The sequence below is a fragment of the Idiotropiscis lumnitzeri genome, chromosome 9, assembly GCF_059441095.1.
Source record: "Idiotropiscis lumnitzeri isolate Australia: NSW breed Sydney's pygmy pipehorse chromosome 9, RoL_Ilum_1.0, whole genome shotgun sequence".
NCBI lineage: Eukaryota > Metazoa > Chordata > Actinopteri > Syngnathiformes > Syngnathidae > Idiotropiscis > Idiotropiscis lumnitzeri.
Genome location: NC_142399.1, coordinates 4,753,955 through 4,778,156, shown reverse-complemented (window position 1 = coordinate 4,778,156; position 24,202 = coordinate 4,753,955). Strand labels below are relative to the sequence as shown.

Genomic DNA, 24,202 nt, shown 5'->3' with positions numbered 1-24,202 from the left:
GGCGACGAGTCGATGGCGTTCCTCGCCTCTCCTCCAAAGTCAGATGGGACATGCTCCAGCTCACCTGCGACACGACTGAAAACGGATGGATGTTTACTTTGGTGTTATAGCTTGCTGCCATTCACACTTGCAGTTGTGAACAATTTGGGTTTGTGAACATGTGGGGTGTTCCAGGTGTTGAGGAAAATATAAAAAGAAGAGTGATTTGGGATTTGAATCACTTTAAGATGCATAGACGCTTCAACAAATGGATAAAGGCACAAGATCAGAATTGGGCATTTTTGATGGGACAAACCTGATTCAGCCTTTTGCCAGTTTCTTCGGTTTTCAGGTCCAATCGCTTCGGATATCAGACCAGCAAGACCTGACTAAATGAACCAGGCCGTGTGGGACAGCAAACTAGAGTTTCTCTAAGTGCGCTACAGTGAAAGTAAGCACATTTATGAAAGCGAAAATAGTACGGCAGCATCTGCCTTCTATAAACAACAACAAGAGCTTTACTTGAATTATCTGATAAGAATCTAAAGCAAAGCTGCTAAGGGAGGGTGTTCATGACAGTCAAGTTCAAAGAAGAGCGAGCGCTGAGCTGATTAACATCAACATCATCTGAGAAGATGGCAACTGATGGAAAGTTTGGTTTAATGCTCGGGAAAGTGGCAAAGGAGAGGCGCAAACATTAAAGCCAGCTGTCTCTCATTAGATGAACAGCATCTTCCTGTCACCAAGGAGACCATCGGGGTGGATTAGCTCTGATCGGGCTGATAGGCTAACACGTGGAGACGCTGTGGAATTTCATAGCTAAAAGCATCAATTGAATAGAGGCGTAATTGAAGAGATTACAGGCACAGCCCAAAGATGGTGTTGTTCAACAGTGGAAAGTATGTTTTCCCCTTTCTCATTTAAAGGGGAAGTCAACCCAAAAAACTCTATTCTATGTGCCTTCACTAGTCTAAACACGGCATTCTGATTAATTTTGTGTTCGTGAAATATGAGCTTTTTTTTATCCGGCCATTTTGTCACTTTCTGTCGATTGAAAATGACGTTAGTTGCTGAGGGCTCGGGTAACGACTCATCACGGCTCACCTGTTTTCTGAAGCTGAACCGTGATTGGTCGTTTTCTGAGATCTTAGCAATGGTGGTGTCATTTTTAGTCAAAAGCAAATGGCAAAATGGCCGTCCCTGAGATGTACAAAATACAGGTGGAATTTGCGTAATTTAGAACAAAAAACAAAATTTTAATCAGAATGCCATGTTTTGACTAGTTACTATTTCAATCGCAATTTTTTTTTTTTTTTTTTTATTTAAAAGATGTCTACCTAAATCGTAATCCCACCGAATCAAATTGTTTGGCTTTAAAAGGAATCGTCTTTGAATTGTAACGTTTTGCATCTTTCCCCATATGTATCAAATCTGCTTTTATTGGAGAGATGCACACCTCTATTAGAAAATATTTTCTTTTTCCATTTCCTGCATAATCCAAATTATGGTAAAAATTATGATACTTGCGGAAAAAAGGAAATACAATGGCAATTAACTTTTTTATTAAAAACAAAAGAAAAAAAACATTTTATCATTATAATATGATAATATAATTATATAACAAAACATTTTAAAAATTATTTTCATTTATTTTCACTACAACTCTCTTATTTAGTATTTTGATTTCTAATGCAGTCTGTTTCGGCAACGGTACCCCTGATTTAACAATGATCGTTGTTGGTTGCTTCCAAATCGTAAAATTTATTTTGTCTCGAGATTATACTTACAGTAAACAACATTCCACTGATCAACTGTTCAATAAAATTAATCGCAATGGTCCCTCAGCAAATGTTTCTGTTTTTACTTGTGTGTTCATTTCCAGTCAACTGTTTTCTTGCACTTTTCTTTGACGTCAGCAGAATTTCTCCCTGCGGAGAGAAAACGAAGCAAAGGCTTTGCCAATCCCAACTTTAAACAGATAGAACACTTAACTAACCGTACATTTTTCATATTAGAAAAATAAACCATGTCATCAGAAGAGTTTGGGATGGCTATTAAATTTTTCAAAATGGGGGTATGTTTCATAATTACCGGACAACCTTGGCCGGTTTTCAGACAAGCTCTCGAGTGGACCACAACACACAAGAGACATCACAACACGGAGGCGTTTCCTCTCGAAAGTGGATGTCAGCAGGAGGAGGAGGAAAATCACTTAATGCGATGCGGCCACTTCAACGTCTCCTCAAAGTCCTTCGGAAGGCTTGTTTGTTTTCCTGCGCCGAGCCGAGCCAAAAAGGAATAGTTCATCTATCATTTTCGCTGGCGGGAGTTGCTGGTGACATGCGGGGTCGTGCACCCCCGCATAGGCGGCCTTTGAAGACGAGCCATAAATCAATCTCGGCGCTATTACTTAAAATTAATTGTGCTTTAAAAAGTTTTACGGGGTGTTTATTATACATGTGCGCGGATGATTTATGTGGACGGTGTGAGTCACTCCCTCTAATTGCTGTTGTTTTCCCTGCTTGTGACCCCTCCGTGACCTCCTGACGGGATGGTCCAAACATTGGCTTTATGGGAGAAGTTATGAAACACATTCACGCGCACGCAAGCACACAATCGACCGAAAATAACCTGAGAGAATGAGCGCTGCAACGATTGCTCGGATTTATCAAGTTCAACCATCCTACAAACTAAAATATGTCCAAACGATTGCTTGTGAACATTTTCATTCATCGAGGTCATTGTGTTCTCCGAGCATTGAATCAATCGAGACCGGAAAGTTCTGGTTGTCTTAGAAGACGTTTCGCCTCTCATCCGAGCAAGCTTCATCAGTTCATGCCGAAAGACGAGCTTGGACAGCGCAAGTCCAAGCAAGAGGCGAGTCCAAGCAATTCTACACAAACGTGCTGCAATGAGAGGCGACGTCATTAACAGATTGCTTCGTGAAATTGGGGAAAGGGTGGAGAGGAAGATAAGAGACACAGTGTGACTTCATAAAAGGTATAGGCATGTGAAAACAAAAACGTGAACAATGATTGGAGGAAAAGAACAATTATTGATTAACTGTTACTTTTTATATATTTTCCATTTCACGGTAAAATATAGATAATGAAACTTAGCATTTGCTACAATAGAATGTTACATCAACTAAAAAAAAAAAATACTGACGTGCTGACTTTTTCAAGACTGCGAAATCTCACTTTAGCCATTGCATTTGTGTGTATATATAGGTGTGTGTGTGTGTGTGTGATAAAAACATACCCAATATTATTGAAGATGTCTTATCATCTTTCCATAAATTCCACAAAATTAAAAAATAAATAAATACATACTGACTCGCAAAATTTAATATAATTATAGAATCAAGTTTAAAAAAAAAAAGCCAAAGTACTTAAAAAAAACATATATATTTAAATATAATTTGTTACAATTGTTGACTTATTGATTTTTAATCTCAGACAACCCTTCCACAGCGAGAATATTCATAAAAAATCCAAGCGTTATTATTTTTATTACCTTTAACGAGAAACATTTTTGTCTTGTTTTTTTTTTTTTTTCTTCGGTTCATACTGCTTACTTTTAAGTTTTCTACTGCAGCAGGTTTTAGATTGCAAACTTATGGGCCCAGAACTTTGCCTTCAAAATGTTAAGACGCTCCAACTTAACATTATTGATCGAAACAATATGAAAACAGTCGAAACTACAGCACTGTCCTTTCTCAATCTACCGTCCACATCCTGCTTGAGAATATCATCAAATAAGGATTGTAACAAATCAGGCGTCCTTAAAGACTCGCTATGGTGCACAGCGAGAGCCAGAGAGCAAATAAACTGGCCTCTACGGCCTTCCACTGTATTTCCTGAGAAGCACATTCTCTCCCCGAGGACACATTAGTTCAGTACAATGATTTAGTAAAGGCACCAAAGGCACATTCACAAAGCACTATATTACACGCCGTTTGTTATGTTTGAGAACTTTGGAGAAGCAATAACTCTCGAGTAGCAGAGCTGGACGTGGCAACGGTACGTTTTTACAACCATTTTTGAAAAAGGAAGCCACACAGCCAACCCAAAGCCAAATGCCTTCGTTTTTCTTTTTTTTTTTCCTCTTTTCTCTCTCCCCACGACATTGCAAAACAACCCGCAATCATGTATCCCATAATGCACAATTATGAGTCGACAAGCGAGCAGTCAGTTGTAAATTTGGACGGACTTCCTTTCGTTCAAACTTAATATGAGCTGCTGTCTGCTGTAAAACAAGTTAGTGTCTCCAGTGGAGGGGCGGAGGGATGAAAAGATCAACTTTGAGGACTTTCCTGGCTCTGTCAAAGTCGATTCCCGTGAAGACGCGTTACCCTGAGCGCGCCATGCCTCGTGGGTCCCGGGCGAGGGCTCAAACCACCCGCAAAGTCTGTTTTACATTATAGGCAGAAGAAGGTTGTCAGGAGGAAAAATGTGTGTTCATGCTAAGAAATCAAGTCAGGGGAAAATTTAAGTGACGTCCGAGGAGAGTTTTAAATGCGCTGACGTCGTCCCAGAGTTGTCGATGACCTTATTTTACTCACTGTGAAACGTTAGGCCAGGACTCAATGTTCGAGTTTAGTCAGCCCTGGATTATTTTTTCAACTGGTGTGTGTTTTTTTTTATTTTTTAGGAGGTTCAGAATGCGCAGTACGTGTTTGAACAGACACGGCTGGTCGCAAGAGAGCGCGCCCCGGGCAACGTGAGGTTGGAGGAACGGAGCCAAAAAGCACCACACGTATTTTCCGAAAGCCGAGTCCAAAGGGTTCTGTGTGGTTTATCGCCACGACCTCTAAGCCCTCGTCGGGAATTATCACATTATGGCATTCCAACACGCCCAATTTCCCAAAATACAAGCGCAAAGATTTTCGAGCCTGAGTCAGCTCAACGTTGTGGCTTTTGGAGAGCACTTCAATTGTCCTCTATACGTCTTTTTTTGTTTCTATCGGGCTTCGTATGTTTTTTTTTTTCTTTTATAATCTCTGTTTATTACTTGTCTGTCATTTTCACTTAGAAGTATAATATAACATAGCTCGACATGATTTAAAGCATGTTATTAAGAATTATACGCCAAAGGGTCGGAAAGATAACTTTTCTTTTCAAAGACTTTGCAAAAGGTTTTAAGGCTAGTTTGAGTTGGGTGATAGAATGTCATCATCAAAATCCTGAAAACATGTATTCATCACCCTTTTTCTAAAAGATGAGAATATACTACTGTCCTTGCTGATCTGAGAGAAATCAAATCTTTAATGAACATGCAAAATGAATAGCAGGCTGACCCGCTTATCAGTTCATGAGGCAAAAACAGAATTAAAATGACGAGAATGACAATGTTTGCTTTACACATCAGTTCCGCTGCAAGTACAGCACAGTAAAATGCATATGGAAAAAAAAATCTGCTTTGACATCCATCACTTTTTCGGTAGCATGCGTTACCGCTCAATGCCACATGCCTAAGTGTTACGTGGAAAAAGCGGAAGAGGAGTTCAAACTCTGGCCACAGTCCACCGTGGTATGAGTCATCGTCTCTCTCAAACGTTCTTTGACAACTCCGATTGTAAACCACTGAAAAGAAAGAGGCTACGTCATTGAGTTTTGAACCAAATGAAATGAGAGTGTGTTTTAGTTTAGACAGTACACAATGTGGACCTGCAAAATTAAATAAAAAAAATAATATGGTTGCAATGATGTAGAAGTTCATTATAATGAGACAAAACTAGTAGTAGGAGTTCTCACCATCAAGAAAACTAGCTAGCTAGCTAGCTAACTAACTAACTAACGATGAATAAATTACACCTAAACAACCAACCAACAAAATCATCAACTAAACAAGTAGCTAATCAACCGAATAACCGCCCAACAGACAGACAAAACAACCAATGCAGCAACCGATAAACTAAACAAGCAATCTCAACTAACAACCAGACAACATAATTAGCGAACCAACAAAAGCACTAACCAAATAACCAACCCAACAAACTAGCAATTTATAATATAATCACACCATCAAATAAATAACCAAACAATTAATTCAACCAAACAACCAACCAACCAATCAACTGACAAACAATCAAGCAACCCATCAATCAATAAACGAAACAACCAATTTAAACTAACAATTACCAATAAAATAACTAACTAACCAACTAAGTAACTAACCAAATACTCACTCTCCAACCTACTAGCAGTGGATGAACTCGCACCAAAAACGACTAACCGGCCTAAAAAAAAAAAAAAATCATCAAACCATCGACCAACTAATCAAACAAACAACAACCTACCTAACCTAATACAAAACCAACTCACAACACATAAATCAACAAATGAACCAACCAACCAATCTACCCACCAACAAACAAAGCAACGACATAACCCCTTGGAGACGTACAAAAGAAGCAACCAATAAACAAACCAACCCCAAAACAGCAACGACCTCAACAAACAAACCCAACCCAATCAACTAACAACACACCAAAACAACTAATTAACTCATTCACAACCAGCCCAGTAAAAAAAAATGGATTTTGACGTATTTATCCGTCAATGGTATTGAATGAGTTAACCAATCAAATACCCAAACAACCAACTTACCAACCATCAAGCAACACACACTGTCACCGCTTTCCTTGGGCGCTCAACCAGTTGGCCGACTCGGTCCGTACAAATAATTCTGCGCAATTGGAGATACGTACAAGATCATAGAGAAAATACACTCGTAAATAGACCGTATACATCATATAGTGTAAATAAATATACCTTCATCTAAGTGGTGAAAAGCATGCGGAGTCACAAGCAGACAAGTTTGTCGCTACACCAGGCAATTAGAAGCCCCTCACATGAGGAGGGGAGAGGGTGCTTGTTTACAAGTAAACAACCAAGTGCCATCACTTCCTCCCTGCATGGACAAACCTTTTAAGTCACATCAATGCTGCTGGTGAATTTCTCTCTCTCTCTCTCGCTTCCTCTCTCAACACTTACCGCTTAACACAATCCAGACAGCTAATTATGATCCTCTGTAACGAGGCAAATTGCACACACGGTGTACGGCGATGAGAAGCATCCCGCTTCAAGAGGCGCAAAAAAAAAAAAAGCAAACAAGTATCTAATTATGCCCTCGTCGGAGGCCGCTCCCCTGCTCGCTCGTTGTTAATTGGTCGCCGGCACCATCGGCGAGCTCACAAATCACACCGATGATGTGGACAATGAGGGCTGGGAGGTACTCATGGCTCATCGAGTCGGCGAAAAGTTGACACATCACATCTCATCTCGCTCAAGACAAATGGTACGGAAAGGCTGCGCCCACGTCCCTCGGCCCAGACGGCGAGTGTGGCCGCACATTTGCTGTAGACTTGACTAATGAGGAACAGCGAGAACACAATTTAAAAATATATATATAAATATATTCCCGGCGCGGGAAAAAAAAAAGTGGGAGTGCAGTGGGAAGTCGATGCGTCTTCATCAAAGCCGTAACCTTTTACTTTGCATAAAGAATAAATAATCATATACAGCTTGTTCAAAGACGCCAAGACACAAAGACACGCACGTCATGTCAGCTAGAATCAGTAATTATCTCGGCTTTCGTCTCCCAGCCAAACATTTCTCCCGCGCTGACAAGCTATGTAAATAAAATCTCATAAAGTGACTCCAGCCTGCCAAAATCACTGTAGAGGTCCCTGGTTTCTCTTTATATAAAGTGGGTGAACACGGTTTTCATTCCACTTTCTTCCATCTAGCAAACACGCCACGCCGAGGTTAAATTATTTCTGTGTTTCATGAGATATCAAGAGGGAAGCGTAACGACGCCAAAAGATGACACCGTCCCTGCTGACTGCCTGAAAGATTTTTTTTTTCCCTTTCCCCGTGCACTTTTAAACTCCCCCGTGCTTCTGATACACCTACCGTGGATCCTTTTTTTTTTTTTTTTTTTTTTTACCTTCCAGGCTCACTGGCAGAGCCCCTGAGACCTTAAGACGACAAAGCGCAGCTAAATATTTCATGACCTCACAATTACATGCGATCAAATCAAGGCGAGGCATGATCATTCGCACTGCATTATCAAAGAGGCAGAAGAGGGCAAGTAAGAGTGAAAGCGGGGGTTTGAAGTCAGTTTTATCCCCGGCTCTAATTAGTCTGTGTGGCCCAAAACAAGAGTTGGGGGGGGCGAAGGGGATAATTAAGCGATGGCGAGCGGCGTGTACGTGAGCTGTCACTCCAATCGGCAGCCATGTCACGCTCGCCGACACAAGCACGACCGGACAGCCGCCCGTCGTCTTTGATCTGGGCTCATGCATACGGAATCAGGTCAGCCCGTGGTCACACTCTGTTACACGCACACACCCCACACACACACACACACACCCACACGCACACACTCTCTAAGTGAGGGCACGGTAAGAGGACCTCTCTAATCGGACACTGACACTCAAGTGTTTAGGGAAGGAGAAAAAAAAATTGCAAAACAATAGAGGAGAGGCAAAACGAGGTGTAAAACGGAACAAAAAAAAAAAAAGGGAAATAGTCAAAAACTTACAGCGTCTGACTTGGGCTTGACCACCTTCATGAATGCTCCTCTCGTTTGGGCCTCTATTGCTTCTTTTCTCGTAACTTTCCTGGTGTCCAGAAACTTCAGCTGTGGGAGCTTGTGCAGAACAAAATACCTGTGGAGGGGGGAACGGAGAAGGGGGTGGGGGGGGGTCAATTAAAAGGCTTAGTCCTAACAAAAATGCAAGTCATGCCGAGTTACTCCACTAACATGGCACACACGCTGTGCTGTATAGTGTGTGTGTGTGTATATATATATATATATATATAGTGACAATATTATTATGATAATTAATATGTTAATATGTAGCGAAAGGAATTACATAAAATCTATTTTTAATTATTAGTTTGTGTGAGTTGTTGTGATTTTAAAAACAGTATTTTATGACTTAATGGAGTGCATGACTTTTCATACGGGTAAAATAGTATAAACAGCGGTACAAACGTGAAACCAAGTTGTATTAAAATGCACACATCCACAAAAGATTTGTTTACTCAGCTATAAAGACGACGCCGAATTAACGCTAATGATGTTTCCTTGAAGGTAATATAACCTTCAAAGGTGATGAGAAGAAGTCGGACATATAAATAGCATGAAAGGAGACGCTTGCCCGTCTGCCAGAGCTGTCATTCTGGCAGCATCACAGCATCTCTCCCGGCTTTCAGACACACTCCGGCTTTCATTGGGGCGGGGGGGGGGGGATGGGCGAGTCGGGGAGAAACGTCAAAAGATAATGGTGGGAATACATCGATGACAACACGTCCTTTCACAGGCTGGCAGAGAGCGAGAGAGGGAAGCGGTGTGTCACGACCAAAAAAGGACACGCGTGCAAGCAACCAAGTGGCAGCTGGGCGAGGACACAGCGTATGGGCACGGGGGGGTGAGATGATGGCGATTGGGATGAAGGGGGAGATGGCAAAGTTTGTGTCAACGTTTTGATCATCGGGAGGCCAGACAGTGATTAGAAGGCTTTTCGGGATTCTCACGTGACTGACACTTGTCAAGTTCTTTTCTGATAGGAAAAGGCAGAAAACATGATGGAAACAAATCCAGTTGTTTTCCTGACCTTTATTTCACATTTTAACTATTTATTTATAAATGCTTTATGTGGGCTTAATAAGGCAAAATACAACATAGAAATATTGGATGAAATTATTAGATAGACTAAATTTTGTCCGAGTTAGCACATACCAGTGATGTCACCGATCGTCTTCGCATTATCTCAGTAATCCTCAATCCCTTCGGAATAGTTCAAATTCCAACAAAGACAAATCCCTTTTTTCAAAATTTACATTCCGTTTTTTTTTTCCAAGTTTCCAGATTACAGCTAATACTTTTCAACAGAATTTTAATTGAGCATACTGATTTAGAATTAAACTACAAATGTAAATTCTTATTGAAAAAGTCCTTCATTTTGTCACAAAACCAGTCCAAATTTTCACAGAGTAACTCTAACCCATAAGAATAAATTTAGACCCCCTATTTTGAGTCCCACTGCATCTCCCCAATTTTAGGGGGTAGTGCTATCTTATGTAAATGAGCAACGGCTCACACTGCCATCTCTGCCAATGCAGAGTAATGAAACCATCGATTGTATTTTCACTCATGGAAGCAGCACTTCATCACAAAATCCCAATGGGATGAAGTCCATTATTTTGTGACAACGGCAATTCGCAAATGTTACTGCAGTACCACAAATGGCCACTTGGGACGGTCAGTTATGAAGAGGAGAAGGTTTAACCGCCCCGTTGACCACTGCAGTGGGGATGAATTGTACATTTCTATGTCATCGCACTAATTGTTGGACGGAGTCACCACACCCTCCACTTGAGAGACCGTGAGCTCCCGAGGCACGGGCCCGGCTATTTATTGCCCAAGGCCCAGTGCTGTCATGACCTGCACACAGCCTAACCTTGTCAGACATGGAATCTGCATCGCGCTCAAATTGATGTTTGACTATGTGACACATTATGAATATTACATTACACGAGCGTAGACGCTGTCACTCAGACGCGAGCGGCTTTCCTCACCAGTGCGATAAGCATGCGCGGTGGAAAAGTGAGCAGGCTCGGGAAAGTGAAAGGGAGACAAAAAGGGAGGTGAAATATTATTCAAGAAAGGCATGGGTGCTAAATGATTAATAGGCAACACAGAGTCAGAAACAAGCACTTAGGGCTAAAACAGACAAAAGAGAGTATGCTTTTCGCCTTTTATCACATTTCACGTAAAGGACCCTGACAAATGGTGGTCATATTGCATGGCTCGGGGCCCGGCTTGATGTTTAATGCATCGGCTGCCGCGCTAAGGCAGGCTAGTAAACACTCATTTGTGGCGGGGAGTAGTCACACATGAAATCCATTTTGCAAACTGGAGTGTAGAGAGGGGCCGCGTGACAAAGCTTTTAGAACGATGCGGTCGGATCTACAGTTTGCTTGTGAAATGTTTGGCGGGAACAGGACATCATCAAATACGTGACTTACAAAAAGCTACACAACATGGGTGCGAAATAGCGTTGTGGCTTTACAAAGATGCTTTCATGACCAAGTTCTTTTGAGGTTATTTGGGGTTATTCGGGACACATTCACAAGTTCAAATTTTTTCCTGAGATACCCCATAAAGAGGGCACAGTCCTTTATATAGCGAAATTAGCCTTGTATTAATTCAAAATATGTTACAGTACCTAGCTAACTTCAAATGGATGCTACATCCATGCTAACAGAACATATAGTCACCAACTAGCTCTTGAAATTAAATAGCATGCGACAAACTATGTCCAAGCACCACATACAAATCTGAATGTAACGTTAGCATAGTTGCTAATGCTTATGCTTGTTCTTGTTTCAGTAACTCAATCTCGATCTTGTAACAAATGTCTGTTGAGTTTCTCGTATTTAGCTAACTTGAAATTAAAGCAACAAAAACAAGAAATTAGTTCATGTGCGGTGCTAGAATCAATAAAATGTGCTTTATCTGTACCAGACAACATTGTTTTAGGGTGAGGCGGTTTGCTAGCATAGATGCTACACCATGTCGGGGCAAGTTATCCCATAACCAATTATTATAAAATACTTTATTAAAACATCTTCCCTAGTAACAAATGTTTGATGAGTTTCCAGTAACTTTATATGGACAGATAAAAACATGGACGTGAATATACATGCTTAGAAATTATGTGTCATTATACTAATGTATTTATGTTATCATAAGTCTTAAAAAGAAATCATTTTTGAGGGCGGAAATCTTTCTACCATCACAACACATAAATCTGAACAGTCAAGTTAGCGTACACGCATGTGATATCACAACAACAGAAGTGTTTGGACAGGTCCACCATTTTCGGGTCAATAGAGGGTACAAAGTTTTATAATGTGAATAAGTGTTTAAGTTATGAAACACAGTTAGAAGCCAAAGAAGAAAATGGATGTACAGTAAATGCTAAAGGCAAAAACATTATATGTCATTAGACTCATTTATTGACGTTACGTTTCAATAAAATGAACCAGCAAGCAAGGGTTTTACACTTGCTTTGAAGCAGCCACATTTTTCCTCATTTAAAGGGTTCAACATACACGCCGTTTGTTTAAATACTTTTTAGTGGCATGACATTCCATATAAACCGTGTATTTCATTTTAATTAAACTGTAAATGTGTGAAGAACATTCACACCGTCACATCTGCGTTCAATGATTTTCATTATTTTGCAATTTTCGTCATTTGAAAACTACAGAATTTTTCAACTAACTCAAATCATTGCATCAAAATATTCAGCTCAGAAAACCTTTTTTATACTCTCACAAATCCCATTTTCCTAAAAAAAATTTAAAAAATCCTAAATAAATTACTATAAATTGAGACATTTTCTAAATTACAATTACTTTTCATATATATAAAACACATTTATTTTATATTTTATATATGTATATTAATATTTTATCATTTTAATATGATATAATTTATATTGTATTTTTTTTCATTATTTTTTACAGCATTTAACATTTCCCATGGCAACATTCCCAAATTAACTCATTCATTAGTAGCTGAGTAAAAAAAAAAATGGATCTTCGTCGTCTTTAGTCGTCAATGGCAGTAAATGAATTAAAGGCAACCTTTTGCAAATTGACCTCATCCGTCTAGATTTTTTTCAATCTGATTTCAACCATTCCACTATCAAAACGTTCAGTTCATCCAGGCCCTTTTTTTTTTGTGATAGCCGCAAAAAAAAAGATGATTAATTTGTTTACCAATTCACCTGCATTTCCACATTACAGTATTATACAGTATTGCTACGATAAAATAAAGGTGTCATGTAATGATATCGGTTGAATGGTTTTGCAGAACTGACCTGTATCTCTGGTAGTCATCCTCATCTTTATCTAGGCTGACCAGCTGGTTGGGGCAGGCCTCATTGCCCAGCAAGCTGAGGTACTCCAGCGACGGGGTCACGTCAGCCAAGTGCTCCAGCAGGGCCTCAATATCAGTCAGGTGTCAAAGGGCGGATGTCAAGGACCTAGCGCTGTTAATTACATTAGCATTTACTACCCACAGCGCTGTTCTCGGCCCTGTCGGCCCACGAACACGTCACTGTCACCCGTACGGCGGTACTCAAAGGAGCTAGTCACCAGCTTTGTGCAACACAGGGCCAATTTAAGGTGCAGGCTTTGGCGAAGTAGTGACACAATTTGGCTGCTTTTCTCTTCATCTCTTTCATTTCCTAGGTGGCCGGCTGCGGAATCGTGACAACATGATGGATGCCCTGTGGTTCAAACAGTCCGTGCTTCCCAGAGCTGCACCGTGGAAAACTTTTTGCCAATCGTGAAAAAAAAACACAAAAAAACAAACAGCCCCTAAAGCAGGCACATTCATCACTAATACATTCACTTGGAAAATTGAGCCCCGAAAGTGTCAAAATACAACGGCGCTAATGCTGCGCTCGAGCTATAAAATGGCAGCGCGCCACGACAGGATGTACATAATTGGCCTATTAGCATGTGGCCGCCACTTCACAACCCAAGTCGGCGCACGGTCCCAGACGCCCCACATTTTAATGTTGACTCTGGAAAGAGTGTGCATGTGTGTTCATGTAAGTGAGAGGGTGAGCCTCCGGTGGGGTCTGAGGAAGCCGAGTGAAAAGAGGACACGTTGCCCAAACGGTTGGGAAACCGAGAAGGGAAGTTAACATATTTTTGACATGATCATTAACAGCTTTTTATTTTGTCGACGCCTCGCCTTTAGGGTGGCTGACTTCTCCTTTACCGCAGAAACTCAGCATACATTTACAACACAGCCACCTAGTAAAAAAACGGGAAAACATTACCTACCGAAGTACATAAAATGGATGGATTGGTTCACAAACCAGAGAATATAAACACTACTGCGCTGTGTTCTGTCTAGAAATTACAAATATTAAAATAATAAACATGATCATCTTGCCCAAAATAATAAATCACATTCATCATTATTCCGCAGATATTTTTAAAAAGTATGTTTAATCTAGAAATAATAAAATGCTTTACTGCAATTTTAAACTGTTAATCTGGAAATTCAGACATAGGACTAATATTTCAATTGGAAATATATTTTTGTACTTCTAGAGCTTCTACATAGTAGTATCTTAACCAATACAGAAACATAAAAGCCGATTTATGCTTTTCGTTTAGGGCAACTGCGGTATGAAGCTCGCATTGGGTGTGTTGGGCTTCTACATTTGGGAAGCGCTGTGTTTTCAAGCCATCCATTTCACATATCACAGTGTTTGCATTTGTCCAGGTACGTAACTCAAACATCAGGCGGCGACAACACGGTAATTCAAGATAATTATACTTTTACTGTATGCAGGGAATGTGAGGGTTTCTACACGTCAAGCGCCACCCAAAATTGTACACCAGTGCTGCTTCTTAAATACGTTACTGTGTTCTTAGTCATTTTGAATCCATTCTGTGGGGTCTTGCATGCATGAAAAGTCATTTCGGTTGTTGCTAATTATAAATCATCGAATGTGCAAAGACTGCACCGGGCCGCTTTTATAGCTTTGTGTATTCAAAACAAAAATATATTTTTTTTTTTTGGGACTCATAAACTACCATTGACGGCTAAAGACGTCAACGATCCATTTTCATTACTCGGCTCGTAGTGAATGACTTAATATGTGAAATTATTTGCATTTTACAAAATAAAACAAGTGTTCGTGGTTAAATGTGAGGCTTGATTAGGTTTTTACTTCTCAGAGAACCTCAATCAGTTGGCTAAAATATTGGTTAATTCATTTGTAAATTCCTAATTCGTGATCAAACATAAAATAACGAGTTTGTCTGCATTAAAACAATTCAAGATGCCAACGGGTTCGGAAAAAAACAACATAATTGGCGGTGTTAATGTTAATTGACACCCCCCCAAAAATACCGAATTGGAATTTAAGTGTAACAGTACAAATCATTCATCTGCAGCAGAAAATAATTTGAAAAGTTTTTTTTCCCCTCAATTTAAAAAAAAAAATATGCGAGCCGAAGAAATAATCTCATTACTCGATTCAACACTTTGCTAGTACTGCATGTTGTTGTTGACTTGAAATGTGACTCCACTAGAGGTCCCTGTGGCTCAGAAACGGCTCCTCAGTGGAGCTCCTCCACACTCAAAGCCACTAAAAAGCCTTTCCTCAAGAAAACAAAAGCAACCAACGATGACGACGTCGGCATTTTTTTTTTTTTTACAGCGAAGAGAGTATTTGCTTGAAAGGATATTTTATTCTTATTGAGCGTCAAGGTGTGCAGATTAGGTAACCTGGGCAACCGGAGGTCATTCCCAAGCAGATTGTTGTCGACGACCAGCTCTTCCAGCTCAGTGAACGTTTTGAGGCCTGCCAGAGACCTGCAATGATAAGGCCAGAGGAAAAGACGGGTTACGGTCGCAGATAAATATTTCACATGCTGAAAGAGTTTATGTCCGGGCCTGTCAGTGCAGAGGGGGGTGAATGACAAGAATTAGTGGCGCTGAGCTCCCCCTGGCATGGCGAGGCATCCTTCAGAGGCTGGCAGGATGAGGGATGGGGGTCACTTGTGAGTAGCCAGGATTCAAAACAAAAGGCTTCAGAAATGCGGCGGGCAGGATGAATTTGTCAATGTCTTGTGCCTTGAGGCGCCCAGTTTCGCCTGACCCCAACCCTCCATTCCCAAGACAAATCACTCTGTCACAGTTCACCTTCACTCCCCAGACACAAATTTAACTTGTCATCCATCATTTTCACACAGGAAGCGGAACACGCTCGCCATCGCGCATGGAATGGACGGCAAACTTTTTCTCTTCAGAGGCTTCACAAGCTTTAAAGAGACAGTGCACATTTTCCTCCGGCCGGGGCGAGCCCCTCCCTCGCGCATTCGCACAGCCTTATCATAAAAATGATGAAGGGTGGTGTCAGGAGTAATATTAGGAGCGTGCAAAGTTCAAGCTGTAAAAGGAGCACAATGGCAGTGTGTGCTGGCCAATCCTTCAACACTTGCGCGGACGTGTCCTAGGTGACTTTATTGGCATTTAAATCAGACGCAGGCATGCAACCTCTCAATAGATTTTGCGATCCAAAGAGCATTTCGAATGGCATTTTCATTCATCAAGTACATCAATAACGGCAGTCATCGAAGCTTCTGTTTTACAAAAGTAAGTCTCTAGGTTCTCTGACATCGCTTACGCAAAGGCACAGTGAGGAGGGCGATCGACATTCGGACAATGAGGAATGCGACGTGTATCGCTGGACATCATCAATTGCTCTTGTAAGCTTTTAATATGTCCAGGCAAGCCCACAACAAGAGTCATTTGAAAATAGAAAAGGTTCTCTTGATATAAATAGGAGCAAAAAAGAAACAAAATAATCGCACCTTTTGAAATGTTATGTTCCACTTTCGGTAGGGAACCACTGATAAAGACGTCAGATAAGAGCCGTTGAAGAGGCGAGCAACCACATTTGGCAACTTAAAGTAAAATTTTAAGGACATGCCGTTTCACCCTCATTCATTCAGTCACTCTAATTAGATTCTGAATTATTATTATTTTTATTTCCCTCATGGGATTCATTTCCGAAAATGTATTATTATTTTTAATTTATTTATTTATTAATTATAGTAAAGCCACAGTCGCGCTAAAAAAAAAAAGCCTCCATCTCCAAATTCTCATAGTTTAAAACTTCAATAAAATTAGATGTCTAAAATCTTCAAAAATTTGGAGATACATTATTTTTATTGGACAGCAACAATCCTGTCATCATAAATGCAATTAGTGTTTCTAAATAGTAATTTCAATTGAAAACAACACAGAATGCATTACAAGGATGCAAATTAGACATTTCGATGAGAATCTTCTGGGTCTGGATCCAAAGATGAAAAATGTTTATTTTCTTTGCAGACTGAACTATTTCGGATTTTACATCAACTACACAAAGTTAGCACTATGTCAAAACTGATGGAGGAGATAGAATGGTTGGCACATGTTGAGAGTTCAAGTAGTAAAACATAAAATGTGATCACTCTGAATTAAGCTTTAGAAAAATCAAATACTGTTGGCATGCCGCTGTGAATATTTCTATTCCTACAAAAATCCTCTTCAACAGCCCTCCTTTTGAGTTTGAGCTGACACCCAGTACACAATCGGCTGCAATATGAAACTCCAAAGAGGGGGAAAAAAAAAAAAAACCTCAACAAAAATTGCCACCATCTCACACGGAAATGAACAAATCAGCAAGTCGCTGCTGACTGCGAGCGAGACGGATTGATGCCTCGTTTCAAAAAGCGTCGATACACTTTTGCACACAAACAGACACACACTTTTAAACACGCAGCGGCGACTGACAGCACCTATAGCTGCTGTTGCTGTTGGCAGACAAGCTCTTATCGCTTGTGACTAACACACAAGTAAGATGGATGTGCACGCAGATGTGCTGTTTTTATGCTATATGGTGCTGCTCGGCAACACGAGGAACCGAGCACCAGTTGCAATATCAATCATAAAGCACCTAGCCATTGGCACATGAATAAAACAACAACGCTTTCACATTGAAAAGGGTAAAATGAGTTTTAAGGGGAAAAATAGCACTCTATAATGTACTTTATAAAACATGCAGTAATGACATAATTAAATAGAATTAAAAAAATATTTTTTTCCTGCACTTTGCATCTGTTGAATGGCCATTGTGCTGCTGCTGCCCGCCTCATGGCGGATATAAAGACAGACAGACGGATATACCGTACATGGTCGTCCGTCTGCTCATCTTTCTCAGTTCCTTGCAGAGGATGAAGAATATATGACTGTGAGTACTGAATGTCTAAATGTGTTGCTTAAACTTAAAAGTGTTTCTCATTGTGTTAGCATTAGCATTTTAGCTAGCGGACTAAAAGCAAACCTCCATGCTAGTTTTAGTTGTTTTTGTTTGCCGTTTAGTTGGACAGTAACCTTCAAGTGGCAATAAAAAGCTTGAATCCTCTTTTTTGAAGAATTGCTCACTATTTGCCAAAGTACTGCGTATTGTGAAGCGAGTTCAGTTCATAAGTCAAGTGAAAACAAACAATTGCAAGATTCGGGTCACTCGTATCTCAAGGCACAAATGTATTTGTCAATTATAATGTTAAACAATAATTCGGAAAAATAAGACAAGTCATATAAATCAATGTTGTAGTTCAAATGCTAAATTGGATTATTGATAAATCAGTAGATGTAACTTTTTACAATTAAGAAACATTCCCCCACTGTACAAGGATTGGCCGTAATAGCCACTAGCAAATTAGCGCCAGCAGTTAGAGAACAAATGAACACGGTAAAAGTGTGTTTTAAATAAGAAATCTAGCTGCAACATTTATTTGTGGTCACACTTCCACTTAATTAAACCTGATTCTAAAGCGCTACATGGATGCTAACGCTAACTAGTAGTATCACAGGACATGCATTATCGTGTGAAAACTAATCAGCTTGGAAATTGTAAACAGTGTGCTTTCCAAGCAAGACCGCTCTATCATCTTAGAAAAGAATGATAGAAAATAAAAAAAATAAAATGAATCAAAATTGCTATCATCACCAGCGATCATTTTCGGCACCCTGAAACGGAATTTAGACCCCCAAAATATATAATTTAGTATGTCCAAGTTGTATAACACCTATAGCTTCCTTGGGTCAGTTTTTCATGGCAGAAGTGAATTTCACAGCACAGTGCACCTACTGTCCTATGACTTGACGTACACTTCTCAAAAACATGCAATTAATCTGCAAGTGTAATTGGCGTTAATGTGTAGTTTGGCAGCGCACTGCAAAAACATAATTTTGTTTGCCACTCTCCAACTTTTGCCACCTGTAAATGTGTGTGCGTGCGCGTGTTTGTGTGCTGCTGCAATCCTGTGGGTTATGTTATTAGCTGCTTGGTTAAAGGGAGCCGCATGACACAGGGGGGTGCCTTATTAATTGTTGTTTTCATGTCACCGCCGCTGCGTGCACTGGCTGATTTAATCAGTTAAATTCACAGCCAGGGGAGCAAGCAGCCACTGAGTCCCATCCAGCATTAACCACAGCGCCAAGATTGAAGCAGTAGAACGCCTGCCAGCTTTCACTGTGCATTTCCCATTGGTGCGCTCATTATTTTATTTTTTTCCCCCCCTTTACTTATTCGACTGCACATCTTGGAAAGAGTGCAAAGTTCAAGCGATACAGTAAAAAGTAATCAAATGAGCTTTTCTCGCTGTTAACAAACTAACTCATTACACTACATGCCTAGATAAAATGAATGTAATATTGGCGTCTATATCCGTCAATGGTAGTGAAGAGTTAACCATTTTCACAAGAGGAAAGCCCTCAAGCTTCTGGATTTTGACTGATGCTGACTAATGCTATAAAAACACGGAGCTAAGACGCGGAAAAAAAAAAAGGCAAAGACGTACAAATACGTCTTTGGGAGGCGAGAACTACGTTTTTAAAAAGGTGTATGTATGTTTTATTGATTGAATGAGTTAAAAATGGGGAAAAAGTCAGAGTGCTCTGAAACAAAAAATGCAAAGTCATCTCACAGCACATTTAACTTTGGTAACGTTATTTACATCATTGTCACTGCATCTTAATTTGGTATGCCATAATTAGCTTGTTGCGAGTGGAACAAAATATTACAACCTACATCCACAATACCGTTAAGTACTGCTCCAAACTAACCATTTTATCTTTTGGTACAGCTCTGCATTGGATCTCTCTGAATTGGTGGCTAATTAATGAAGAACCCCAGAAATAATAACGATCGTATTCATTGAATATGCTAAGTAATTGGATTTATGATATGTAGGAGCTGTTATTGTGTTTTGCTTTTAATGAGGTGAGGTGATGAATCATTCTCTTGTTAAGGTAATTATCATCCACCTGACTATCACAGCTAATCCGTTACGCTAACGACCACCACTTTGCACGTGGAACTCAGCCTCATACATCACATGTGCACAGTGTGCATAATCCTCGACTCAAGTCGCAGCGACAACAACAATAGAAATATTCATCCGGAACAAAGTGTCAGCGCGGCGACAGCATGAAGATGATGAAGATAAAGTAGACAAGGACAGTGCAGCCATCGAGCGTCCGATCGATTGGACGGATACTAACGCAGACATAGTGATTGATAAACCACCGCTGACAAGCGTGCCAAGAAAACCCTCGACCGTTATTGGCTGAAATGTCAGTCACGGCTGCCAATGTTGCGCTCCGTGCGGCGTCATGTCATATATCCTCAGGCACGGCGGTGAGGAAAAATGGCGGGAGGCAGCTTTGGCTGGTTTACATGCTTAAAGCCGACTTTTTTCTCATGGCTGCTGCCAAAAGGAATCATACGTGACCTTTTTGGTGAGGGCTGCATGGAGCTGTAGAACATGTTGGCTTTCACAGTGCCCATTAAAGCTGTCATTTAGCAATGTCACTATTCGGGGTGAAAAGCACCAAAGGAGACAGGGTCTTACAAAAAGAAACAAGGTCTTGAATCCGGGCCCTGCTGTTTTGTACTCCGCAGTCTCCACTTTGCTGGGCTTTTTGGCGTCGTGGTATTTTACACCACATTCTCCAATTGCCTGTACAGTGCCCTCATATTTTCCACCGATAGTCTTCCCTGAAATAAATATTTCATATGAATGTAAATAAATGTAGCATAAATAAAATATACGTAATCAAGTGACAATTATTTATTATTATTTGCAACGTGGCTGTCGTTGTGAAAGCGTTATAGAAATAAAGATGTATTGTATCGTAAATGGCAGAGCTGGGCACTTGACCCTTCTCTGACGGTCAGTCCCCCCTGCCCTCCGGCCGTGATCTCTGTACCGTTCCGGCCTTGACCCTCCGGCCTTATTCATAAAAATGGAAATCTGGTTATTATGGGCTGATTATGGTCTTATTCATCTACTTCTTCTTGTCTCATTCTTCTTTCTTCTTCTTCATGAACATGGCCAATACAAGTAAGCACGCACAATTGGTGTTATAGGGATTGTGGTATTGCCCCCCCCCCCCACTCCCCTTTTGTAATGGACTACCCCAGTAGCAGGTGGGAGGCGCATAAACATAAACAGATGGTAGTGGCGCTTTTGAAACGTGAGCTCCAAGGGAGAGACCATCGCTGAAGTCTGACAGTAAAAACCGAGGTCTCGTTCAGAGGGCAACAGATAAACGTTTGATGAATTGACCAATAGCGGTGCCACCATGGCCTTCATATGTGCATAATGGACTATTCAGAGCGCACTTGAGATTGCCTGCCAGGATAAGGTAGCGTAATGAATGGGAGACGGGAGTGGACTTGGGCAAAGCGGAATGCGGCGGCCTTTAATAAACTTAATAAAGAGCTGAATGTGGCCAGGCAGAGGGGAGAGCAATTCAGCCTGAAATAGTCGAGAAATATTCAGATGGGCTGTATGTTTTTATTTCATTACTTGGCGCCGCTACAGAGTACATCATTCAAAAGAGCTGGAATGCGATCACAAATATGCCTGCATATTTACAAATATTAAATTTTTAAATGCAATTTAATACAATGGGGAAAAATCTCAGAAAGTTGTAAACTTCTTTTTTCCCAAGTACTCCTGTGATGGTGGAATGATGTTATTTTTCAGGTCACAAGCTAATGGAGAGTGAAGCAACACTTTTATTTGTTGCAGCCGAGCAGTGCACGACAGCGTGCCTCAATGGCTTCAGTATACGAATAATTGACGAGCCGTTCAATAGCACTTGTCCTCAGTCGAATTAGGTTGAGCAGAAGACGATAACTGACTTTGGGCGAGAGGAGGGGTACACGTTGCAAATCACCGGACATAGAGACGAACAACTGCTCAAACTCACATTCGCACCAATTTCGAAAAGATGGTGAGAACATGTCAAATGAATAAGGCTGCAGTTGAGATTCAAACTTGACCCACAAAACTGTTAGAAGTGCGGACCACTTGACTGCCGCACTGACATGGAAATATACCATACAGTGAAAACTTGCGTGAACGCATTTTGGCATTTGCTAACGCACATTTTTACAGATTTCTTTGGAAGCGTTTTTCACTGAAACATCAATTTGCTAATTTTGTGCTCAGGCCAGAGCACTATGAATTGCTTTGCTGCCATTTTGTGGCATGTCGGTGCCGAGGAACTATGGTCAAGTGAATTCAGGCGCTTCATTTAGACAAAGTAATGCTTATCGCAATCTGGTGGGATTCATAGACAATAAAAAATATTATTATAAACTGAGTTAAAGGGACATGTTTAACTGTTTCACTCTAATGGATAATCAATAAATCAGATGGTGATATCAAAATGGAAATGAATGAAAACAATGAACTCGTTGACTACCATTGACGGCTAAAGACGTAAAAAATTCATTCTTGTTTTACTCGGCTGGTCCTGAATGAGTTATTATAATGCAAGAAAATGGGCATAATCATGACAAGGACATTCTGATTTTTGCATTAATATACCAATTCTGATGGCTATATATCCATACCCAAACCGACAACAAAGATACAAATAAACATCAAAATAAACCAAAAATACAGCATCAAAACATTTTTGGATTAACGAAACCAAATGAGATCCGTAAAGCTAATTAATTCAAGGCAACCTCTCAAACCTTCCCAAAAAACATCCCCGCTCCCACCTCCACACACATCCAGTCAGGTCTCTTCCCGCCGGCCTTTTCCGCCTCTCCGTACGCGCATCCCTGACGGCGACGGCGAATTAGACACGCCATTATCTGACACCCATCTCCCTCCTTACAACACAGCTCGCACTTTCTCACCCGGAGACTTCTCAGTGTGGCACTCCTCCTTCATTGGCGTGCCAGGCCTCAGGTGGCAGTCATTTAAAAATCACACATCCAGGACATCACCCCTTCCTGGTGAATGCGTGTCACTTCACACATGGCAAGGGGATTATACGTCTCGTTCTTACTGTAGGCAGCTGCAAATGACTATTAATGGCAATGCAAATCATTAAGAGTACATAAGGCGCCGGCAGCCATTCTCTTTATGTGGCTTCACTCTTAATCGGCTCTGACTATTGCGCCGTGCGCGCTCCTGATAGCCAAAAAACGCATAAAGACACAGCTGTCAATTGGAAGCGGCATGTCGGATTGAACTTTGCACGAGGTTGCATCATTTGCAAAAACCAAATATGTCTCCTGCCGAGTGAATTCAAGCGAGGAGAAATCTGTGAAATATAACTTGAAAAGTTCTTTGTTGACGCGGATGTTGAGGAATGTGGCCGTTTTGGTGGCTCAAACCGTTGCGTTATGTTATAAACGGTATAGGGAAGGTGTCTGAGGAGTATCAACAAAATTTACAAATGGGAACGAATTTCAACAAAAATCCATTTTTCAAACCAATATTTTAATTAATTCATGAAAATGAACCGAAAATGTACAACAAATTTCTAAAATTCAGAACATTTCCAAAGGACAGTCACAAAACGCGAACATGCGAAAACATGAAAAAATATAACAAATAAAATTTTTTTTTTTTAAAAATTAAAACGGAATAACAATAATTTTTCCACTTTATAATTTTTACAATTTTCTTTCAAATTTACATAACTGAAGGAAAAAAAAATCTAATTAAACCAAAATGACATACTGCAAATACAAAGTCCAAAATGTACAACAGACAAACCGCCCTGCAAATTCACTAAATTTAAAAACAAGTTCAACATTTTACGTTAAGACACTTTCACAAACTCAAATTACCAAGCGAGCGAAACTACATGAGCATTACACGGCAGATTCCCCATCCAATTTGTATTGGGAATGCGCGACCATACACATCCCATTTTCAAAACGTGTTTTCAATCTTGTAATTTAGTTTAAACACTGCATCAAGTGTTGAATTGCTTACAATAAACGTGTGTGTGTGTGTGTGAGATTGACTGATATGAACTGGGCACCATCTGAATGCTAGGCTAACCGCGTAAATCGCCCTGCTGACTACGTGAGGTTAATATTCTCTCTCGATGTCATTAGCGCTGATGGAAGAGACGAAAGAGCAGTGAATCAGATGGGATGCTGTCAATCCGCACACACACACACAAAGTCGGAGTGAGAGCCGGGGCCAGAACAAATCAGAGCCGCTGCACTGAGGTCAACATCACCTGGCCTCGGGTTTCTCCAATCCCCGTCTTAATAACGACCTCGGGATCAAGC

The 24,202-nt window shown here is 40.6% G+C and overlaps 1 protein-coding gene across 1 annotated transcript in view; it reads right to left on the bottom strand.

The window, feature by feature from the left end:
- The window catches only part of lrmda (leucine rich melanocyte differentiation associated), a 220,154-nt gene that overhangs the window by 65,626 nt on the left and 130,326 nt on the right, over positions 1–24,202 (bottom strand). Inside the window, exons 4-6 of the mRNA XM_088304918.1 lie at positions 15,279–15,405; positions 12,884–13,023; positions 8,530–8,656 (exon numbers count right to left, since the gene is read on the bottom strand). Of these exons, the coding sequence (XP_088161044.1) occupies positions 8,530–8,656; positions 12,884–13,023; positions 15,279–15,405 (394 nt within the window). The remainder of the gene's footprint in view (positions 1–8,529; positions 8,657–12,883; positions 13,024–15,278; positions 15,406–24,202) is intronic.